At 41.9% G+C, this 20801-nt stretch overlaps 1 protein-coding gene across 1 annotated transcript in view; it reads right to left on the reverse strand.

Annotated features, from left to right (window-relative positions):
• Positions 1–4659: 4659 nt before the first annotated feature.
• LOC126282348 (G1/S-specific cyclin-D2-like) overlaps positions 4660–20801 on the reverse strand; it is a 151255-nt gene continuing 135113 nt past the window's right edge. Inside the window, exon 4 of the mRNA XM_049982004.1 lies at positions 4660–4919. Coding sequence (XP_049837961.1) covers positions 4660–4919 — 260 coding nt within the window. The remainder of the gene's footprint in view (positions 4920–20801) is intronic.

Raw genomic sequence — 20801 nt, forward strand, 5'->3', positions numbered from 1 at the left:
CACACACACACACACACACACACACACACGGTTCAACCTGTTGACCATGCCACATGCCACTTGACTTCAGACATATACTGTGTTATCAAGATATTTGTTACGATCAGTCCACAATACTTCCATAACAGGATCAACTGTGTTTCCTAGCTATGTAATTTTCTGAATGTCTTAGCACTGTTTTCTTGTGTGTTTTTAGAATGTGTCCTACACTGTGTTTTACAGTGTTAATCTTTCAGTTACATTAATTCTTAGAAGTATTTATGTTACTTGTATGAACAGTATTGTACACCATCTAATGTGATTGGTTCAGTGAACAGTTCATCTGTCATCTATAGCCATTTTTGTGGTGTGAAGTGTCAGTTGAAGAGGCTCAAAGTATATCAAAATGTACACGGGAGCACTCTCCATTACAATAATCCTGATACATAAAGTAGTGTGTGTGAGAACACGAAGACATACATTTTTCTGCAGAATTAGCTGTCTTCAGCAATGGAGAGTGCAGATCTCAAGTGTTACAGACTACACTCCAACAATTGTGAGTTGACACAGCTAGGACAGCTGTCAAAATATAGCATAAAATGATGACATTAACATGGACCAAAATTTGAAAACCTGAAAATTGGCTTCAGATAATTAGTTAATATTGTAACCCTCTTGTAATGTCCAAGTTGTGTAGTTCATTTTTCAATTATATAATAATTGTGAAACACACAAACGTTGACATGTAAATCAAGGCCAAGATAAGTGACATAGGAGTAACCATTTGAGAGAAGCTTGGCATATTGATAATTTTTAATGCTAAATCAGATTGTTAGTCTGACCAGTTTCACAGTAAAGGAATTAATTCTGATGAAAATATTGTGAAATTATCAATCAGGATATTATTCTACTACTTTACCACTGTAAACTTCACTTTTGAGAGAGATAGACACACAGTGATATCTATGTTGCATGTCTCAAAATAACTGGTTTCCTTTTCCATTAACATGTTTGAGTCCCTTGATAGAAGCTGATGGATTGTGAATAATAGAACACTTCATTAGAGTACATTATAGTACTGTTTATGTTTGTCAAATGTCACAGATTATTTCTTAACAGCTCTGTTTGCTGTATGTTCTAGCTGTTTTTCTCAGGTTGTGAAACATTGTTTCTGAATGGACCGTGTCTCTTAGCCTTCATCAGAAACATGTAAACGCCCTTTACAGAAGGGAAGGTAGTATACCCACTGGAACATATTGTGGTCATATCAGAACTACATTTTATTACAGCTCTCACCAAAAAACTTAATTGTACAATCCAATCAAAAGGATTAGTAGGAAAAGTGAATTTCAGTAGATGTGATCAAATTGTGTAATAGTGAATATAACAGAGAGGCATAATAAATATTTTTTATTTTAATATATTAACCACAATGAATGTATAAATCATCTGCTTATGAATATATTTGGTGCAAACTTATGAATTACTTTACCTGAAAGTGTTTGGCTTAAGAGCATAAAATATGTTTAATAACTTAACATAAAACTGAACACCAAGTGGTATATGGACAATTTGTGAAAGAAAACCATGACTGTACTCAATTTTTAAGTCATTTGGTGAGACTCATTTTTGTAAACACATTGAGAAATGATTCTCCATTATATGGAGAAATTAATAAAACAAATATTAAGACTAGATGAAAACCATAAATGCATTTATGTATATAATGTACAGAAGTAAAACCTACATGGAAACAATTTTAACACACCTTTACATGGAATGTAATTAATAAGGTGAAGAACACCTATCAAATATATGGAAAACAACTACCACATCACAGAATGCTTCGAAATAAGTTATGCCTTGTATCTGTAGCAGTTTATATAAAAGGGGTAACAAATATTACTAAACAGCTGAGATCAAAAGAAAATGTGCCACATGACACATTAAATAAAATTAAATAAAAAATACAAACATGAGATCACTGGGTAACAAATTTTGAACTTTTAACATATACAACAGGTTTGGTACATTTCCTAGCATCAGAATTATTAACATCACAACTTCCAACATTTTCTCCACATCTAACTAAACATGGAGCAGTAAAATTCCAAGTACATTATGTACACAACATATACACAATACCTTTACCACCACCATAACTAGCATTCCACAACAAGAAGGAAAGAAGGAGTTCAGATCACATGGACACTGAACTATTCATTGCTATCTTTGGTCAGATAAACACATTTTCACACTGATTAAATGTTGTTTCTTCCTCACCACTCCATTTGCGTATAATAGAGGTTCATGGTTGTAGTTCACTGACCTAGCTGACAGACACCAAATGAAAATCGTTGCTAATCTCACAAGCAACAAAATATTATCAGTTTAGACCAATCAAGAGTATCTCAATCTTTTGAGAACATGAACTTGTTTAGAGAACATGTACAACAATCTAAGATGGAAGATTAAAAATAGCTTTACTATTAAAACATGAAGGAAGGAACACACACAGCTACCAGTGGTATAAAGATCTTTGGTATCAAGGCAAATAACTGGTCAGGTGTTTGAATCACCTGTTGACATATTTTATACACTATTGTAGACTTGGATTACTCTTTCAAAATAGTTTCACATCTTATTACTTTAATTTTTTCAGCCAACTGGAAGATTCACAAACTACTGTGGCATGTTTGTAATTTGATTGTTGTACAGGCACTCCATGAATTTAGCCACTGATGGCAGATTCATCATCTACTTGTATTTCCGGCTGTCTGCTACTTTGTGCCATGTAACTGTTGCAATGCATCAGGATGTAATACATAAACAGAGCAATATAATTCAACACCTCCTTGTGGAAATGAATCTCTGTATTGTACAGGAGGGGAAACATTGCTTTTACACGTTACCTTTAGTTTTACTAAATTCTTTGATAAAGGCAACTGGAGGATATGCCAAAACGGAGTCTTCAGCTTGGCTGGACAGTTGGGAATACATCTTCCATCGGGTGTGCTTGGAAACCTCAAAGATAACATTACTGGCCTAACATTAATGCAGTTTGAATATGAAGTGTGAACTATAGTTGACAAGTAATCCTTATCAGCTAGCAGTGTAACAGGAAATGAGAGGTGTGGAGCATGATTAAAATGGCACAGTGTAAAACGGAAAGTGGGCAAAGGTCTAAAAGCTGTGAAAGAAATTCTACACTCTTAGTGCCCTCAGGATCCCGGAATACACACTCTGGATCAGTTTTAGCCCATAGACAATGAGAGGAACCAATAAAAAGAAATTCTTGAGAAATGTGCAGCTCCCCATCGGAGAAAGAGAATTTGAAAGAAATGCAGTGAAACAGGTGCGCCATAATTTTCAACAATTCAGAACTCCACATTTCCCCCCCCTCCCCCAGTTGACATATGCCTCACTGTCAACTTCTAGATATATAGAGATGTTTTCAATATGCTACTTAATTTGATATTTGAGGGCACAAACTTTGACTCTAAAAGTTATTTATCTCAGAATGCACGAAGGTCCTTTCTTATCCAGGGAACTGGAAATCATTTCTAATTACAATTAGCATTAAAAGCTTCAAGCCAAGTATTAGATCCACCAACCATGACACAATCGCATACACAAACAGTGATCCAGTACTGTCAAATGTTTTTTATTCCAATCTCTGATCACAATATGAATTGCTTAGACGATGACCGGTTTCAGTCCTTAATGACCATCCTCAGATCTTTTATACACCATGTCCTAAAGTGATAAGGCCATAATGGCATTGTCAAAACATATAAATATAATCAGCACAGCATCGTCACGTGGATCTAAAATAAGGTGTAGAATAATCACGATGTGGCCTATTCTACACCTTATTTTAGATCTATGTGACGATGCTGTGCTGATTATATTTATATGTTTTGACAATGCCATTATGGCCTTATCACTTTAGGACATGGTGTAAAAGAGATCTGAGAATGATCATTACGGACTGAAACCGGTCATCGTCTAAACAATTGATATTGTGATCACAGACTGGAATAAAAAAATTTTCCAAGTATTAGAGCCAGAATCGTTTCTCCGGTCTACGCGCTCAGTACGTCACGAGCCTGCAGTATCCGAGAAAGCGTGTTCCAAAAATGGCGACAGTTTAGACCTCGAAATGGAGAGAGAAATGTTTTGGCATATAATTGGGATTTATAAAGTTTGGAATGACCATACTGAAGGAGAATATGAGAGAAAAATCACTGAAGCAAACAAGGGGATTAAGCAAAAAGTGAATCAACTACAGCATGTTGATGGACAAGACCTTAAATGAGTACATGTTATAAAGTAGTAAATAAATTAACTGATTCAAAAGACAATGCTATTAACTTGTGTAACACTGTAAATCTTAGGTCGACATAATGAGGGCACAGAAGACGTTAAACTCGCTCGCAACACGTCGGCACAAATATAGTTTCTTTGTGGGAGGTTAAGGGGAGGAAGGTGGAGTGGTAGGCGAGTGGAAAATGTTTAACACTCTCAAAACGTAATTCGGTAGAAAGTATTTTGACGGGCACGTTGTTAGGCTTAGTCAAAATTTCAACTCGGCACTGGAGTGTAGCGCGAGTAAGGGGAACGTGTGATGTGGGCGAGTAAGAAACCGGCGGGAGCAGTCTCCGCCGAAGAGGGGGAGTGTCAGAAGGAGTGTCCGGGCAGCGGCAGCGCGGTGAGCACGGCGTCCCAGCGGTCGACGGCGGGCTTGGCGGCAGACGAGGGGTAGGACGACGCCAGCAGCGAGAGCACGCGCTCGGCAGCGGGCGCCGCGACGCCGGCCAGGCGCAGCGCGTCCGCCTCGGCGGCCGGCAGCCACGCCGCGCCCGCGTGCACGCCCCGCGCCGCGCACAGCAGCGACGCCGCCGCCAACACCGACGGCGCCACCTGCACCAGCTCCGCCTCTGCAACACGACGGCGCGCTTTTACTCTCTGCCAATCGCCGGTACCGTCGAGACAGTACGAACCGCTAAAGCTATTCAGGCCGCAACCACACAATATCAAAAAATTAACCAATGAAAATAAATACAAAGAAAAGTAATGGCGCTGGGAGGAAATAAAAAAGGTAGAAATAATATTGCATGGAGAATTAGAACGTGGGCGACAGGACAGAAACGGACCGGAAAGTAGCGCAGAAACTAAAATCAAAACAGCAATGGCAAATGGCTCTGAGCACTATGGGACTTAACATCTGAGGTCACCAGTCCCCAATAACTTAGAACTACTTAAACCTAACTAACCTAAGGACATCACACAACACCCAGTCATCACGAGGCAGAGAAAATCCCTGACCCCGCCGGGAATCGAAACCGGGAACCCGGGCGCGGGAAGCGGGAACGCTACCGCACAACCACGAGCTGCGGACGCAATGGCAAATGAGGCATATTATAAGAAAAGGAGAATTTTCTGCAGCAATAAGGACAAAGGTTTTACAAGAAGACCGGCAAAATGTTTTGTATGGACCGTCCTCCTGTAACGTGCTGAAACGTGGGTTTGTCTAGAGCAACATATAGAATCATGTGCCTGTCAACTTAAACTGAAGGAGGGCTCTTTTGTAATTGTAACAGCATACAGGTCCTCTTCAGCAAACTTACATTTATTCCTAGAAAACTTGGATGTCTTGTTGTGCTATCTGTCAGATAGGGGAAAGTAAATTATTATTTGTGGGGACTTCAATGTTGATTCAAATGGTTCAAATGGCTCTGAGCACTATGTGACTTTACATCTATCGTCATTAGTCCCCTACAACTTAGAACTACTTAAACCTAACTAACCTAAGGACATCACACACATACATGCCTGATGCAGGATTCGAACCTGCGACCGTAGAGGTGGCGCGGTTGCAGACTGAAGCGCTTAGAACCGCTGGGCCACCAGCGGCTGGCCAATGTTGATTCACCGAAAGAGTATAATAGGAAAAATGACCTGGAAGTCTTGCTCGGTTCTTTCAATTGGACATCTGTCATTAATTTTCCTACGCCAGTAGTAAAGGACAGCAGCACATTGATAGATAACACTTTTATAGACCAAGATAAGATTAAAAACATAAATTCTTGTCCCTTTCTGATCATGGTGCTCAGCTAGTTTCAGTATATGACATAGCTCCATTCAGCAATTCAAAACTACCCTCCAAAGTTGTTCGTTCAATTAATGATACAACTATTAGAAATTACACAGAAAATCTTCAGCAGTTAGACTGGGATGAGGTGTACAAGGAAGCCGATGCTAATTTAAACTATAACTTATTTCATGATACACTTTTAAGAGAATTTGAAAACTGTTTCCCCAAGAAAGTACACTAATGGCCATTAAAATTGCTACATCAAGTAGAAATGCAGATTATAAACGGGTATTCATTGGACAAATATATTATACTAGAACTGACATGTGATTAGATTTTCACGCGATTTGGGTGCATAGATCTTGAGAAATCAGTACACAGAACAACCACCTCTGGCCATAATAACGGCCTTGATACGTCTCGGCATTGAGTAAAACAGAGCTTGGATGGCATGTACAGGTACAGCTGCCCATGCAGCTTCAACACGATACCACAGTTCATTAAGAGACGTGACTGGCGTATTGTGACAAGCCAGTTGCTCGACCACCATTGACCAGACGTTTTCAATTGGTGACAGATCTGGAGAATGTGCTGGCCAGGGCAGCAGTCGAACATTTTCTGTATCCAGAAAGGCCCGTACAGGACCTGCAACATGCGGTCGTGCATTATCCTGCTGAAATGTAGGGTTTCGCAGGGATCGAATGAAGGGTAGAGCCACGGGTCGTAACACACCTGAAATGAAACGTCCGCTGTTCAAAGTGCCGTCAAAGCGAACAAGAGGTGACCGAGACGTGTAAACAATGGCACCCTATACCATCACGCCGGCTGATACGCCAGTATGGCGATGACGAACACACGCTTCCAATGTGCGTTCACCGCGATTTCGCCATACACGGATGCGACCATCACGATGCTGTAAACAGAGCCTGGATTCATCCGGAAAAATGACGTTTTGCCATTCGTGCACCCAGGTTCGTTGTTGAGTACACCATCGCAGGCGCTCATGTCTGCGATGCAGCGTCAAGGGTAACCCAGCCATGGTCTCTGAGCTGATAGTCCATGCTGCTGCAAACGTCGTCGAACTGTTCGTGCAGATGGTTGCTGTCTTGCAAACGTCCCCATCTCTTGACCCAGGGATCGAGACGTGGCTGCACGATCCGTAACAGCCATGCGGATAAGATGCCTGTCATCTCGACTGCTAGTGATACGAAGTCGTTGGGATCCAGCACGGCATTCCGTATTACCCTCCTGAACCCACCGATTCCATATTCTGCCGGTCTGGTGGCCAAGCGGTTCTAGGCGCTACAGTGTGGAACCGCGCGACCGCTACGGTCGCAGGTTCGAATCCTGCCTCAGTCATGGATGTGTGTGATGTCCTTCGGTTAGTTAGGTTTAAGTAGTTCTAAGTTCTAGAGGACTGATGACCTCACAAGTTAAGTCCCATGCTGCTCAGAGCCATTTGATTCCATATTCTGCTAACAGTTATTGGATACGATAAACCGCAATCCCGATAAGCTACAATCCGACCTTTATCAATGTCGGAACCGTGATGGTACTCCTTTCTCCTCCTTACACGAGGCATCACAACAACGTTTCACTAGGAAACGCCGGTCAACTGCTGTTTGTGTATGAGAAATCGGCTGGAATCTTCCCTCATGTCAGCACGTTGAAGGTGTCGCTACCGGCGCCAACCTTGTGTGAATGTTCTGAAAAGCTAATCATTTGCATATCACAACTTCTTCTTCCTGTCAAATTTCGCGTCTGTAGCACGTCATCTTCGTGGTGTAGCAATTTTAATGGCCAGTAGTGTAATCCAAAAATTCATCATACTTTGTGATCAATAAAGTCATTCTTCACCAGCTGGATGACGTTTTTGGGACCTATTCAGCTCAACTACATATCTACGCAGAGGAAAGAAAAAAGAAACACGGAAAATTCGTCTGCTCATGACGGAAACGCCCTCAACTGAACAACACACTGGCGCCATTCATCCATCCATCCACGCCTCAACGTGCGTTTTTCGGGCCTAGAGTTTTGTTTTTTTTCGTGAACGTTCCGCTAACGTTTACTCATATGAGCGGTTGTAAGTTGAATGACAGATATCTAAACACGCGATTCGAGAACTGAAGTCATGTGAACAGCCTTTAGTCTCGACACACGAATCCATCGCCGTAGTGTTAGCAGTAGGGCGGAACTACAGATTTCAGGAGCCTGTAACAATACTGTACACGATCCTCCAATTATCGTCGATACATAAATGCACACATACCAGCCCAAAACATGACTGATGCAAATTTTTGCGGAACCCTTGGGACTCCATTCCCGTGGCATTCACCGATAACTGGCGGGCAGCACCACACCAAGATCATCAGCCCTTTCACAGCACTAGTTGCGGAGGAGGATCTGATGCACTCCTTGGGAGGAGAATCTGATGTCATTTATCATGATTACGTTCAAAATGTTCCCTTGCTCTACGGCGCTAGGGGTATGTACACTCATGCTCATAAATAAAGGATAATGCTGATGCATGGTGAAACAACTATCTGGTGGCGGTTTGCGGATTTAAATCGCCTCGGGGTGTGACCATGCGATGCATTTGACCTGCGGTCGTTGCACGGTGGCGCTGGCAGCAGTCCACATACGCAGAGGTGTGTTGGTGCATGTCAGAGTACGGTATAGCGAGTAAGTGTGGAGACGTTTTCAGACATCCTAATGGTGACTGGGTGTTGAAAATGGCCGAAAGAACACATATTGATGACGTTAGGAGGGGTAGAATACTAGGGTGACTGGAGGCTGGTCAAACTCAGCAGCTGGTACCACGGGCCCTCCGTGTGCCACAAGCGTGATTTCAAGATTGTGGTAACGATTCCAGCAGGCAGGAAACTTGTCCAGGCGCTAAAGTATGGGACGTCCACAGTGTACAACACCACAAGAAGACCGATATCTCACCATCAGTGCCCACAGACGGCCACGGAGTACTGCAGGTAGCCTTGCTCGGTACCTTACTGCAGCCACTGGTACAGTTGTCTCCAGACACACAATCTACAGACGACTGAAAATACATGGTTTATTCGCCCGGGGACCTCCAAGGTGCTTCCCACTGACCCCTGGTCATAGGAGAGCCCGTAAAGCCTGGTGTCAAGAACACAGTACATGGTCATTGGAACAGTGGTCCCAGGTTCAGATACCAACCCCTTATGTCCTTGAAAGGGTCCTGTATGGAGGTCGTGGTTTGATGGTGAGGGGTGGGATTATAATTGGTGCACGTACACCCCTGCATGTCTTTGACAGAGAACTAACAGGTCATGTGTAACGAGACGTCATTTTTCACCAGTATGTCCGCCTTTTCAGGGATGCAGTGGGTCCAATCTTCTTCTTGATGGATGATAACCCACGGCCCCACCGTGCTGCCTGTTCTACAGATATAACCCCATCGAGCACGTCTGGGATCCTCTCGGGCGACGTATCGCTGCACGTCTTCACACCCCTAGGACTCTTTAGGAGCTGCGACAGGCAATGGTGCGAGAATGGGAAGTTGTACCCCAGCAGCTGTTCAATCACCTGATCCAGAGTATGCCTACCCGTTGTAAGGCCTGTGTACGCGTGAGTGGTGATCATATCCCATACTGATGTCGGGTCACATGCGCAGGAAACAGTGGGGTTTTGTACCATATGTGTTTCGGGACAGTTTTCTCAACTTATCATCCATACCGAGCTGGTGGTTATTAAACACTTATGACCGGTACCGCGTGTTTCGACTTCTTTTACTGAAGTCGTTGTGGTATGCATCATTTCGGCGAATAATTTCCCGTGTGGATGCCTCTTTTTGCGCACGACCGTCTTAACGAGCAATGACGCTAGAAGCTTGTTGACAATGTAAGCAACCCGTACTTGTTCGTAGTTTTAACTTCATTACACGCGTGGCGGCAAGTAGCGATTTCCTGCGACCAAAAAGTGTGTTTAGTAACCGATAAAAAACACCTATGCAAGTCAACAGAGCTGGAAAACTTACTCTGAGCAATTTAGTACGAACATTCATGTAATAACTTTTGTTCTTTGGGGCTCGCAGTGCAAAATATGTCTTTTAATGATAAGATTATTAGGAATGCACTGCAGTATTACGCTGCATTGTAGCTGGCTGTTATTCGTAATAATAATCGATAGAACCACGTTGTACCGCAACGCTTAAAGGGAAATATAGCGTGATCAGTCTGATGGAAATAGTACCTGAAATACGCGTTCTGTACAGAGGGTAACTTCCAATAGGGTATGAATAAAGTACTGAGGGTGAATCAGAAGAATCTAAAAACTACACCATGTTACCTGTATACATGATCACCATACCTATTTAAGCGTTTACTATATCGGACTGGGTATTGTGTTATCCTTACTTCCTTACTTTCGTGTCGTCATAAGTGACATTCCGCTGTTGAAATGACTGAATGGGCACATCCCGAATTCTAATGAATTTAACAAGACACATTCACTGAAGGAACACTGTGTGCCACGCAATGTGTGGCCCAGTTTTGAGAGACATTTCTCAGTTTCCTTAATGCCTCACAGTAGGTTACAGAATTTATTGCCCTTCGATATTCCGTAAAATCCACCAGTATTCCCAAAACAATAACCAACTGTAACCACAAACTTTATGGCTGATAATGAATGTTGAGTTTATGGGTGAGGCAGTATGACTCCACACAACTGACTGCTGTTTTGTCTACTCTTTAGAATAGGAAATTCATAGCTCGTCACTGGTCACAATTCAGTAGGCCTTTTCCTTTCGCATGTAACGAAAAATAAAGTGCAGAGAAGCTGCCATCTGTTGAGACTCGTGTCCACGAAGGAGTTTTGGAACCCAACGAGGACGGAAACGCGGTACCTTAATTGTCAGTGTTTCATATGAAACACTTCAGGAAATCTGCTGAAAGTTGTCAGGCAGTTTAAATGACATTCAACGCCGAATTTTTTTGTCAGTTTTCTGTACCAGTTCGCTACTGACTATAGACTAACGGTCAGTACTGTCATCACGAACATTCGTCCTTCCCTTTGTAATGGTACTTGAATTACGTAACCATTACAGCACCTCACATCAACCTCTCGATACCAGCAATACTCTACTGTGTTTCTGTAAAATAGTAACATATTTCTGTGACAACATTCAGATTTGATTTCATTAATGTAGAGGTACTTCGATACATCGATATGTATATATTGCAATGATATTATTCTTATGTGTATTCTTTCTTTTGTCACTATGATCTTTGACGTACTTGTAACTCTGATTTTTGGGCGCGTAAGCGGTTATTAGATAGTCAAGCTTTGGTCGTCATGTTAGAAAGACGCAAATTGTAGTCAGTTTAGAAACTTGAACGTTAACAGTGAGGAAGATATTTTCAAGTATGTTTTATATTTTGAAGTGATGATTTGGAACGAGTTACGTGATATTGCAACAAAAGCAATAAAAAAGAAGTGTAACTTAAATTCGGAGTGCTGATTACTTTTTTTTACATCACCATTGTCCTTACTTGCAAAAGTTTAATCTTCAAGACTGGTTTATGAAACACATCTATAAAACTTTTGAATATCGCAGAATAGCACCTAGGCCTCTTTGCATCTGAGCTCGGAAACATCACTACCTAGATTTTCGACGATTGAGCCATTAGTTCACAACGAGACCAGCTCTAATGATACCAGCCACAGAATATAACTTTGTTGTTGCCCGAAAATGCAATATTTAGCAGCGTGAGCAACACTACAATCATAATTAATTTTTGACCTTTGTTGTGGTGGAGTTATTAGACACTCACAAACGACATTTCTAATAAATGACCACCTTCTTTCGTCATATTCGGTGGATATACAGTGTTGTTGTTGTTGTTGTTGTTGTTGTGGTCTTCAGTCCTGAGACTGGCTTGATGCAGCTCTCCATGCTACTCTATCCTGTGCAAGCTTCTTCATCTCCCACTACCTACTGCAGCCTACACCCTTCTGAATCTGCTTAGTGTATTCATCTCTTGGTCTCCCTCTACGATTTTTACCCTCCGATACTAAATTGGTGATCCCTTGATGCCTCAACACATGTCCTACCAACCGATCCCTTCTTCTAGTCAAATTGTGCCACAAACTTCTCTTCTCCCCAATCATATCCAATACTTCCTCATTAGTTATGTGATCTACCCATCTAATCTTCAGCACTGTTGTGTAGCACCACATTTCAAAAGCTTCTATTCTCTTCTTGTCCAATCTATTTATCGTCCATGTTTCACTTCCATACATGGCTACACTCCATACAAATACTTTCAGAAACAACTTCCTGACACTTAAATCTCTACTCGATGTTAACAAATTTCTCTTCTTCAGAAACGCTTTCCTTGCCATTGCCAGTATACATTTTATATCCTCTCTACTTCGACCATAGTCAGTGATTTTGCTCCCCAAATAGCGAAATTCCTTTACTACTTTAAGTGTCTCATTTCCTAATCTAATTCCCTCAGCATCACCCGACTTCATTCGACTACATTCCACTATCCTCGTTTTGCTTTTGTTGATGTTCATCTTATACCCTCCTTTCACGACACTATCCATTCCATTCAACTGCTCTTCCAAGTCCTTTGCTGTCTCCGACAGAATTACAATGTCATCGGCGAACCTCAAAGTTTTTATTTCTTCTCCATGGATTTTAATACCTACTCCGAATTTTTCTTTTGTTTCCTTTACTGCTTGCTCAATAAACAAACTGAATAACTTCGGGGAGAGACTACAACCCTGTCTCACTCCCTTCCCAACCACTGCTTCCCTTTCATGCGCCTTAACTCTTGTAACTGCCATCTCGTTTCTGTACGAACTGTAAATAGCCTTTCGCTCCCTGTATTTTACCCCTGCCACCTTCAGAATTTGAAAGAGAGAATTCCAGTAAACATTGTCAAAAGCTTTCTCTAAGTCTACAAATGCTAGAAACGTAGGTTTGCCCTTCCTTAATCTAGCTTCTAAGATAAGTCGTAGGGTCAGTATTGCCTCACGTGTCCCAACATTTCTACGGAATCCAAACTGATCCTCCCCGAGGTCGGCTTCTACCAGTTTTTCCATTCGTCTGTAAAGAATCCGCGTTAGTATTTTGCAGCCGTGACTTATTAAACTGATAGTTCGGTAATTTTCACATTTGTCAACACCTGCTTTCTTTGGGACTGGAATTATTATATTCTTCCTGAAGTCTGAGGGTAATTTGTCTGTCTCAAACATCTTGCTCACCAGATGGTAGAGTTTCGTCAGGACTGGCTCTCCCAAGGCTGCCAGTAGTTCTAATGGAATGTTGTCTACTCCCGGGGCCTTGTTTCGACTCAGGTCTTTCAGTGCTCTGTCAAACTCTTCACGCAGTATCATATGTCCCATTTCATCTTCATCTACATCCTCTTCCTTTTCCGTAATATTGTCATCAAGTACATCGCCCTTTTATAGATCCTCTATATACTCCTTCCACCTTTCTGCTTTCCCTTCTTTGCTTATAACTGGGTTTCCATCAAAGCTCTTGATATTCATACAAGTGGTTCTCTTTTCTCCAAAGGTCTCTTTAATTTTCCTGTAGGCAGTATATCTTACCCCTAGTGAGATAAGCCTCTACATCCTTACATTTGTCCTCTAGCCATGCATGCTTAGCCATTTTGCACTTCCTGTCGATCTCATTTTTGAGACATTTGTATTCCTTTTTGCCTGCTTCATTTACGGCATTTTTATATTTTCTTTATTTCAATTAAATTCAGTATTTCATCTGTCACCCAAGGATTTCTACTAGCCCTCATCTTTTTACCTACTTGACTCTCTGCTGCCTTCACTACTTCATCCCTCAAAGCTATCCATTCTTCTTCTACTGTATTTCTTTCCCCCATTACTGTCAATTGTTCCCTTATGCTCTTCCTGAAACTCTGTACAACCTCTGGTTTAGTCAGTTTATCCAGGCCCCATCTCCTTAAATTCCCACCTTTTTGCAGTTTCTTCAGTTTTACGAATATCAACAGCTTTGATAACTTTTGCCGCTAGAAACCGTAATTCAAAAACTGATTTTACATTTGGCCTTCCTCCTCGTGGATATCTGCAACAGAGCGAAAGCAATTATTCAATTTCGTGAAAACCATTAGACCGATTGCCTGAGTTGCCTTTAAAAATTCTGATTTTCCAGTGTCAGGAACCTGCGTCAGGACCCTTGACCTAGAATTTTTCCATTAATCTGTAGGGTAGTGAGCCAATACCTTTCACAGCAGTTAAGTTCGAATTGCCCCCCACGAGTAAGCCGAAATCTGAGGGATGCAGGATGTAAGAGGGTCTACAGAATATCATTCCCAATGAAACCTGCGTTGCTGCTTATAGGAGTCACACTATCGGCGAAGTATGACGTAGCGCTAACAAAATACGAATTTCTGCCACGGGAGGTCGGTTATCTGTCAACCCTCCTTATCCACGACCACCGAACTATCATTAAGTACATATACACGGGAACGTTTTTGTCCTTAGTTATCTACACGCTTACTCCTCAAATATTTATTGGTCCGTACGTGGCACGAGTCGCGACGTCTGTGCCAAAATTGAGAACGATAAATCTCGCCAAGTAGAGCAAAGCGGGATACGCACGGTGAAGAGGCGCGCTTGCGCAATGTTTGCTTCGGCAAGGAGCGGCCAGGCGACATTACGAGAGGCAGCTGCGTACTGCCGGCCACTGTGGGAACGCGATGCGTCAGACCCCGCTCTCACGCCACGTTGTTTTCGTCGCCGCTAGCACGCGGCGTTGCAAGGGTAGCCCCCACCCCCCAGCCCCCTTTCCTCTGTAGTCCAATCCAGGACGAGGATAAAAGAGCCAATCAAGAACACCACGGAGAAAATTGTTACACTGCATTGTTAACACCCCTATGTTCGATACCTCTACGGCAAGTGTACGCACAGAATGATTGGTTACGAAATTGTGAGAGTATCGACAGATCTGGAGAATATTCAGTAGTTTTATATCTCTTCGGATAGTACCAACGCTGACTAATAAATACTTTTTACTTAAGTTGACAAGACTCAAAGTATAATTTGCTATGTAACTGCGTGAACTGACCAAGTCCATGGCCTACGGCATTTGCGAGCATGTTTTGATCGAGTAGTATAAAATGTTCTATGTGTACGTGTCGCGTTAGTTCGCCATGAAAATCCGAGCTTTCCACGATATCCACTATTGTCACAGTCAGGAAAGCAGCAAGCTGTCATAGAAGTAATGGAATTACACAGAAGTAAATTCCGAAGTACAATTCTATGTATCGACTTGACAGAAAATCCTAGAAAGTTCTGGTCTCACGTTAAATCAGTAACTGGATCGAAACAGCATATCCAGACACTCTGGGATGATGATGGCATTGAAATAGGGGATGACACGCGCAAAGCTGAAATACTAAACACCTTTTTCCAAAGCTGTTTCACAGAGGAAGACCGCACTGCAGTTCCTTCTCTAAATCCTCGCAGGAACGAAAAAATGGCTGACATCGAAATAAGCGTCCAAGGAATAGAAAAGCAACTGGAATCACTCAACAGAGTGACGGGATACCAATTTGATTCTACACAGATTACGCGAAAGAACTTGCCCCTCTTCTAACAGCCGTGTACCGCAAGTCTCTAGAGGAACGGAAGGTTCCAAACATTGGAAAAGAGCACAGGTAGTCCCAGTCTTCAAAAAGGGTCGTCGAGCAGATGCGCAAAACTATAGACCTATATCTCTGACAACGATCTGTTGTAGGATTTTATAACATGTTTTTTGCTCGCGTATCATTTCATTTCTGGAAACCCAAAATCTATTCTGTAGGAATCGACATGCATTCCGGAAGCAGCGATCGTGTGAGACCCAAGTCGCTTTATTTGTTCATGAGACCCAGAAAATATTAGATACAGGCTCCCAGATAGATGCCATTTTTCTCGACTTCCGGAAGGCGTTCGATACAGTTCCGCACTGTTGCCTGGTAAAGTAAGAGCCTGCGGAATATCAGACCATCTGAGTGGCTGGATTGAAGAGTTTTTAGCAAACAGAACACAGCATGTTGTTCTCAATGGAGAGACGTCTACAGACGTTAAAGTAACCTCTGGCGTGCCAAAGGGGAGTGTTATGGGACCATTGCTTTTCACAACAAACATAAATGACCTAGTAGATAGTGTCAGAAGATCCATGCGGCTTTTCGCGGATGATGCTGTAGTATACAGAGAAGTTGCAGCATTAGAAAATTGTAGCGAAATGCAGGAAGATCTGCAGCGGATAGGCACTTGGTGCAGGGAGTGGCAACTGAACCTTAACATCGACAGATGTAATGTATTGCGAATACATAGAAAGACGGATCCTTTATTGTATGATTATATGATAGGGGAACAAACACTGGTAACAGTTACTTCTGTAAAATATCTGGGAGTATGCGTACGGAACGATATGAAGTGGAATAATCATATAAAATTAATTGTTGGTAAAGCGAGTGCCAGGTTGAGATTCCATGGGAGAGTCCTTAGAAAATGTAGTCCATCGACAAAGAAGGTGGCTTGCAAAACACTCGTTCGACCTATACTTGAGTATTGCTCGTCAGTGTGGGATTCGTACCAGGTCGGGTTGACAGAAGAGTTAGAGAACATCCAAAGAAGAGCGGCGCGTTTCGTCACAGGGTTATTTGGTAAGCTTGATAGCGTTTTCTGAGATGAGTGGCAGACTCTGCAAGAGAGGCGCTCTGCATCGCGGTGTAGCTTGCTGTCCAGGTTTCGGGAGGGTGCGTTTCTGGATGAGGTATCGAATATATTGCTTCCCCCTACTTATACCTCCCGAGAAGATCACTAATGTAAAATTAGAGAGATTCTAACGCGCACGGAGGGTTTCCGGCAGGCGTTCTACCCGCGAACCATACGCGACTAGAACAGGAAAGCGAGGTAATGACAGTGGCACGTAAAGTGCCTTACGCCACTCACCGTTGGGTGGCTTGCGGAGTATATATGTAGATGTAGAACTAATGCATTCAGGATAAAGAGCCATGCCGGTATGAAATTCATTTCATAGTGGTAACACAGTTTTCACAGAGAAATTTCGACTGTGCTTTCCTCGACAAATTAAGCAATTACTATTCCTTTTTAAATATAACTATCAAGAACGACAACAATAAAAGCTTTAATTTTTAACAACCTCCGACGTCTGGTCCTAATGCGGCAGTAATACCGTAGTAAGAAAAGCAACCTAGAAGAAAAAGAAGTCAATAAAATGAGGCATGCCAAGTGCAGAAAGGGATTTTGGCTATTCAAGAGACAATATCCCAGCATAACTTCGAAGTGGAAGAAAGTTCTCAAAATTGAGTGAACGATAGTAGCTCTGTTGTTTAGTGGTGTGGTCAGTAACTAAAAAAAGAACACTGCATTCAGTATTATGCACGTCTTAATTTCCAAAAATTCATAAACCATTAATTTCGTGATATAGATGTATCAACTAAATAAACTTCCCTAAAAAATAATGAATGACGTAGACATACGATGTACAATTATAACGAATGTTCTTGTTTCGCTTTAAGCATACAGCTGAGAATTTGTGTGTTTCACATCTAGTTCGTGCGACCAAATTGAGTAGCAAATCTCCATGGTCCTGCACCGAGTCAGTACATGAGATTAACACCAGAAAAATAACAGATAAAATGTACACGAATCCTGCGCAGACATGCTGCCAGTATATATATGGGCATGATCAACAATACGTAACACAGAAATTACTGTAATTTTTACCAGAAGAGAACAGAAGGAGTGAGCCATGCCGAAATTCTTCAGTTTTGATTTTAAATGCGCGAGGATTGAGTCTACTGCTAAGATTTTTTAGTTCTCTTGATAGCTTACTGGAAATGCGGAGGCGGCAAAATACTGCACGCACCTCTGCACAAGAGACAAGGAGGTGGGTTACGGAGTGTAAAGTTTTGCACTGTATTAACTAGTACAAGCGGTTAATTCTTGGGAATAAGCTCATACTGTTAACAACAAACAACATTAAAGAAAAATATTGAGAAGCCAGCGTGAGCACTGTCTGACTCATGAACAGGGGTATACAAGACGTTTGTCAGCTTACAGCTATATTAAACTTCCTGGCAGATTAAAACTGTGTGCCGGACCGAGACTCGAACAGGTGACCTTGCCTTTCGCGGGCAAGTGCTCTACCGTTTGCAAGGTAGGAGACGAGATACTGGCAGAATTGAAGCTGTGAGGACGGGTCGTGAGTCGTGCTTGGGTAGCTCAGACGGTAGAGCACCTGCCCGTGAAAGGCAAAGGTCCCGAGTCCCAGTCTCGGTCCGGCACACAGTTTTAATCTGTCAGGAAGTTTCATATCAGCTCAAACTCCGCTGCAGAGTGAAAATCTGATTGTGGATACAGCTATATTGCTCGACATACCTGTATCCGATTCAAAATATCCTTTTGTGAATGGGAACAGTTACCCCAGAATATAATATTGCACATCATAAGCGAATGAAAATTGCAAGAGAGACTAATTTTTCGTCTTTGACTATCTCTTGTTACCGATAATATTGGTAAATATAGCAGCATTCAATTTTTGAACAATATCCTGAACATGGGCTTTTCGTAACAGCTTACAGTATCTGAACACCTATGAAAGTGAGTTGTTGAGAATCGCTGACTACATGCCCATTCTGTGTCATGAAAATTTAATTGTGTGTTAAGAACAGCAAATACTAAATCTTACTGTAATTTAGCATCAATTTATTTTCTACAAGTCATGAACGTATCTCTTGAAGTGCACTATTTGATACACCGCCTACATCGCACTCACCATCCTTCGCTACAAAACTAGTAACAACAAACAAATACATACAGTATTTTAGAGCCGCGCGGGATTAGCCGAGCGCTCTGGTCCCGGCGGAGGTTCGAGTCCTCCCTCGGGCATGGGTGTGTGTGTTTGTCCTTAAGGTAATTTATGTTAAGTAGTGTGTAAGCTGAGGGACTGATGACCTTAGCAGTTAAATCCCATAAGAATTCACACATATTTGAACATACAGTATTTTAGAATTAGTTGTCATATTAGCAAGCCTATTTACACGGGGAATCAATTAAAACCGAAAGAGATGGCGCAGTGGTTAGCACACTGGACTCTCATTCGGGAGGACGACGGTTCAAACCCGCATCCGGCCAGTCTGATTTAGGTTTTCTCTGATTTCCCTAAATCTTTTCACGCAAATGCCGGAATGGTTCCTTTGACACGGCACGGCCGCCTTCCTTCCCCATCCGTCCCTAATCCGATGGGACCGATGACCTCGTTGTTTGGTCCCTTTCCCCGAATCCAAAAACCAACTTAAACAACTGCGAGCTACTCCTCTTTTTCCACAATGGTTCAACTCTTGCAATAATATTCTGTGAGCAACACAAATGTCTTACTCAAATGATACGAAGACTGTTCGCAACTTTTATTTAATCCGTTCAGTGCCTTATCGAAAAAAGAGAATGTACTGTTTCAGTTGTTGGGTCCTCTAATGTTTAAAATGCTATTTGTTGTTCGCTTTTCACTAATGACGTCAATAAATATGGTTGAACTCAATATCGCGAGATAAATTTTAGGTTCCTGTATGGACAGGACACAAAAAACTTCAATGGAAACAACATACTGAGAGTAAATACGCATTTGGTCATGGGAGCTTTAGCAACCCAGGGAGATTCTTCTCCTCGTTCCCGGTCATATTTGGTTCTAGATCCAAAGAAGAGCAGCACTTTTCATCGCAGGTTAGTTAGTTAAGCTGAACTTATTTTTGTCAGTGTTTTTTTCTATTTGAAGCAGGTCTTACGGGCAATAAGCCGAAACCAGTGACTGCGAATTTTGCAGCATACCTCATCAAGACGGACATTTATGAATAAAGTGATAAACATCATCACGAACTTGCTTACAGACTTTGTCTCTTCAACTGATACACAACATGACGTAGTTTGTGGTGTGTAGATTTAGTTCAAACCGTTCACTCTCTTTGGTTGTCACTTCTGATAGTACAATTATTATATGAGAGTTCTCTCAGAGTCAGTTGACCCTTCAAGCATGAGATTTATACTCATTTTATACGTGAATGAAGTCTCTTTCAGCGATGAAATTCTGTCGCGATATCAGTCTGGTGGTATCATCATCTGGTAGCAACGCTTCAACGAAGTTCCCACTCAGCTTCAGACATCTTCGCCTGAAGATGACAAATAGGAAACTCGTAAAACGTTGCTAAAAGGTGATGCTGCCACTCGGCAGGTATTCCGAAAAGATTTCAGCAATTCCTATCCACTATTTCGCTGTTGGTGCTGTCTTTTAGCTGTCTGTGCTGACAGGGTCTACCCTTCCCGAGAAATACCAAAGACTGACTCGTCGAAACGACAGTTCAAAATTCTATATCGAAAATAAAACGCGAAAAGTCCATCCGTAAGTGTTTTATGAAATAATTATGTTTTGGGGTATTAACATATCCCAGTCTCTAACTACATTTTCTACACAGGCGTTTGGACAGGGAATTTTAAGTAATATTTACAGGCTCCTCCCGTTGTTATTTAGTTCTTATTGAAATTTAAACAGCGTTACAAAATTAAAATATAACAATGGACTGTTTAAAAATTAATATATCGTTAGCGCACCTGCTTCTAATTGCCATATGTCTGTTAATTACTGAAAAACCTTTGAATCATATCCTTGCTAATTAAGAGCAGTGGATTTATGTGCATA

The sequence above is a fragment of the Schistocerca gregaria genome, chromosome 7 (assembly GCF_023897955.1).
Source record: "Schistocerca gregaria isolate iqSchGreg1 chromosome 7, iqSchGreg1.2, whole genome shotgun sequence".
Lineage (NCBI taxonomy): Eukaryota > Metazoa > Arthropoda > Insecta > Orthoptera > Acrididae > Schistocerca > Schistocerca gregaria.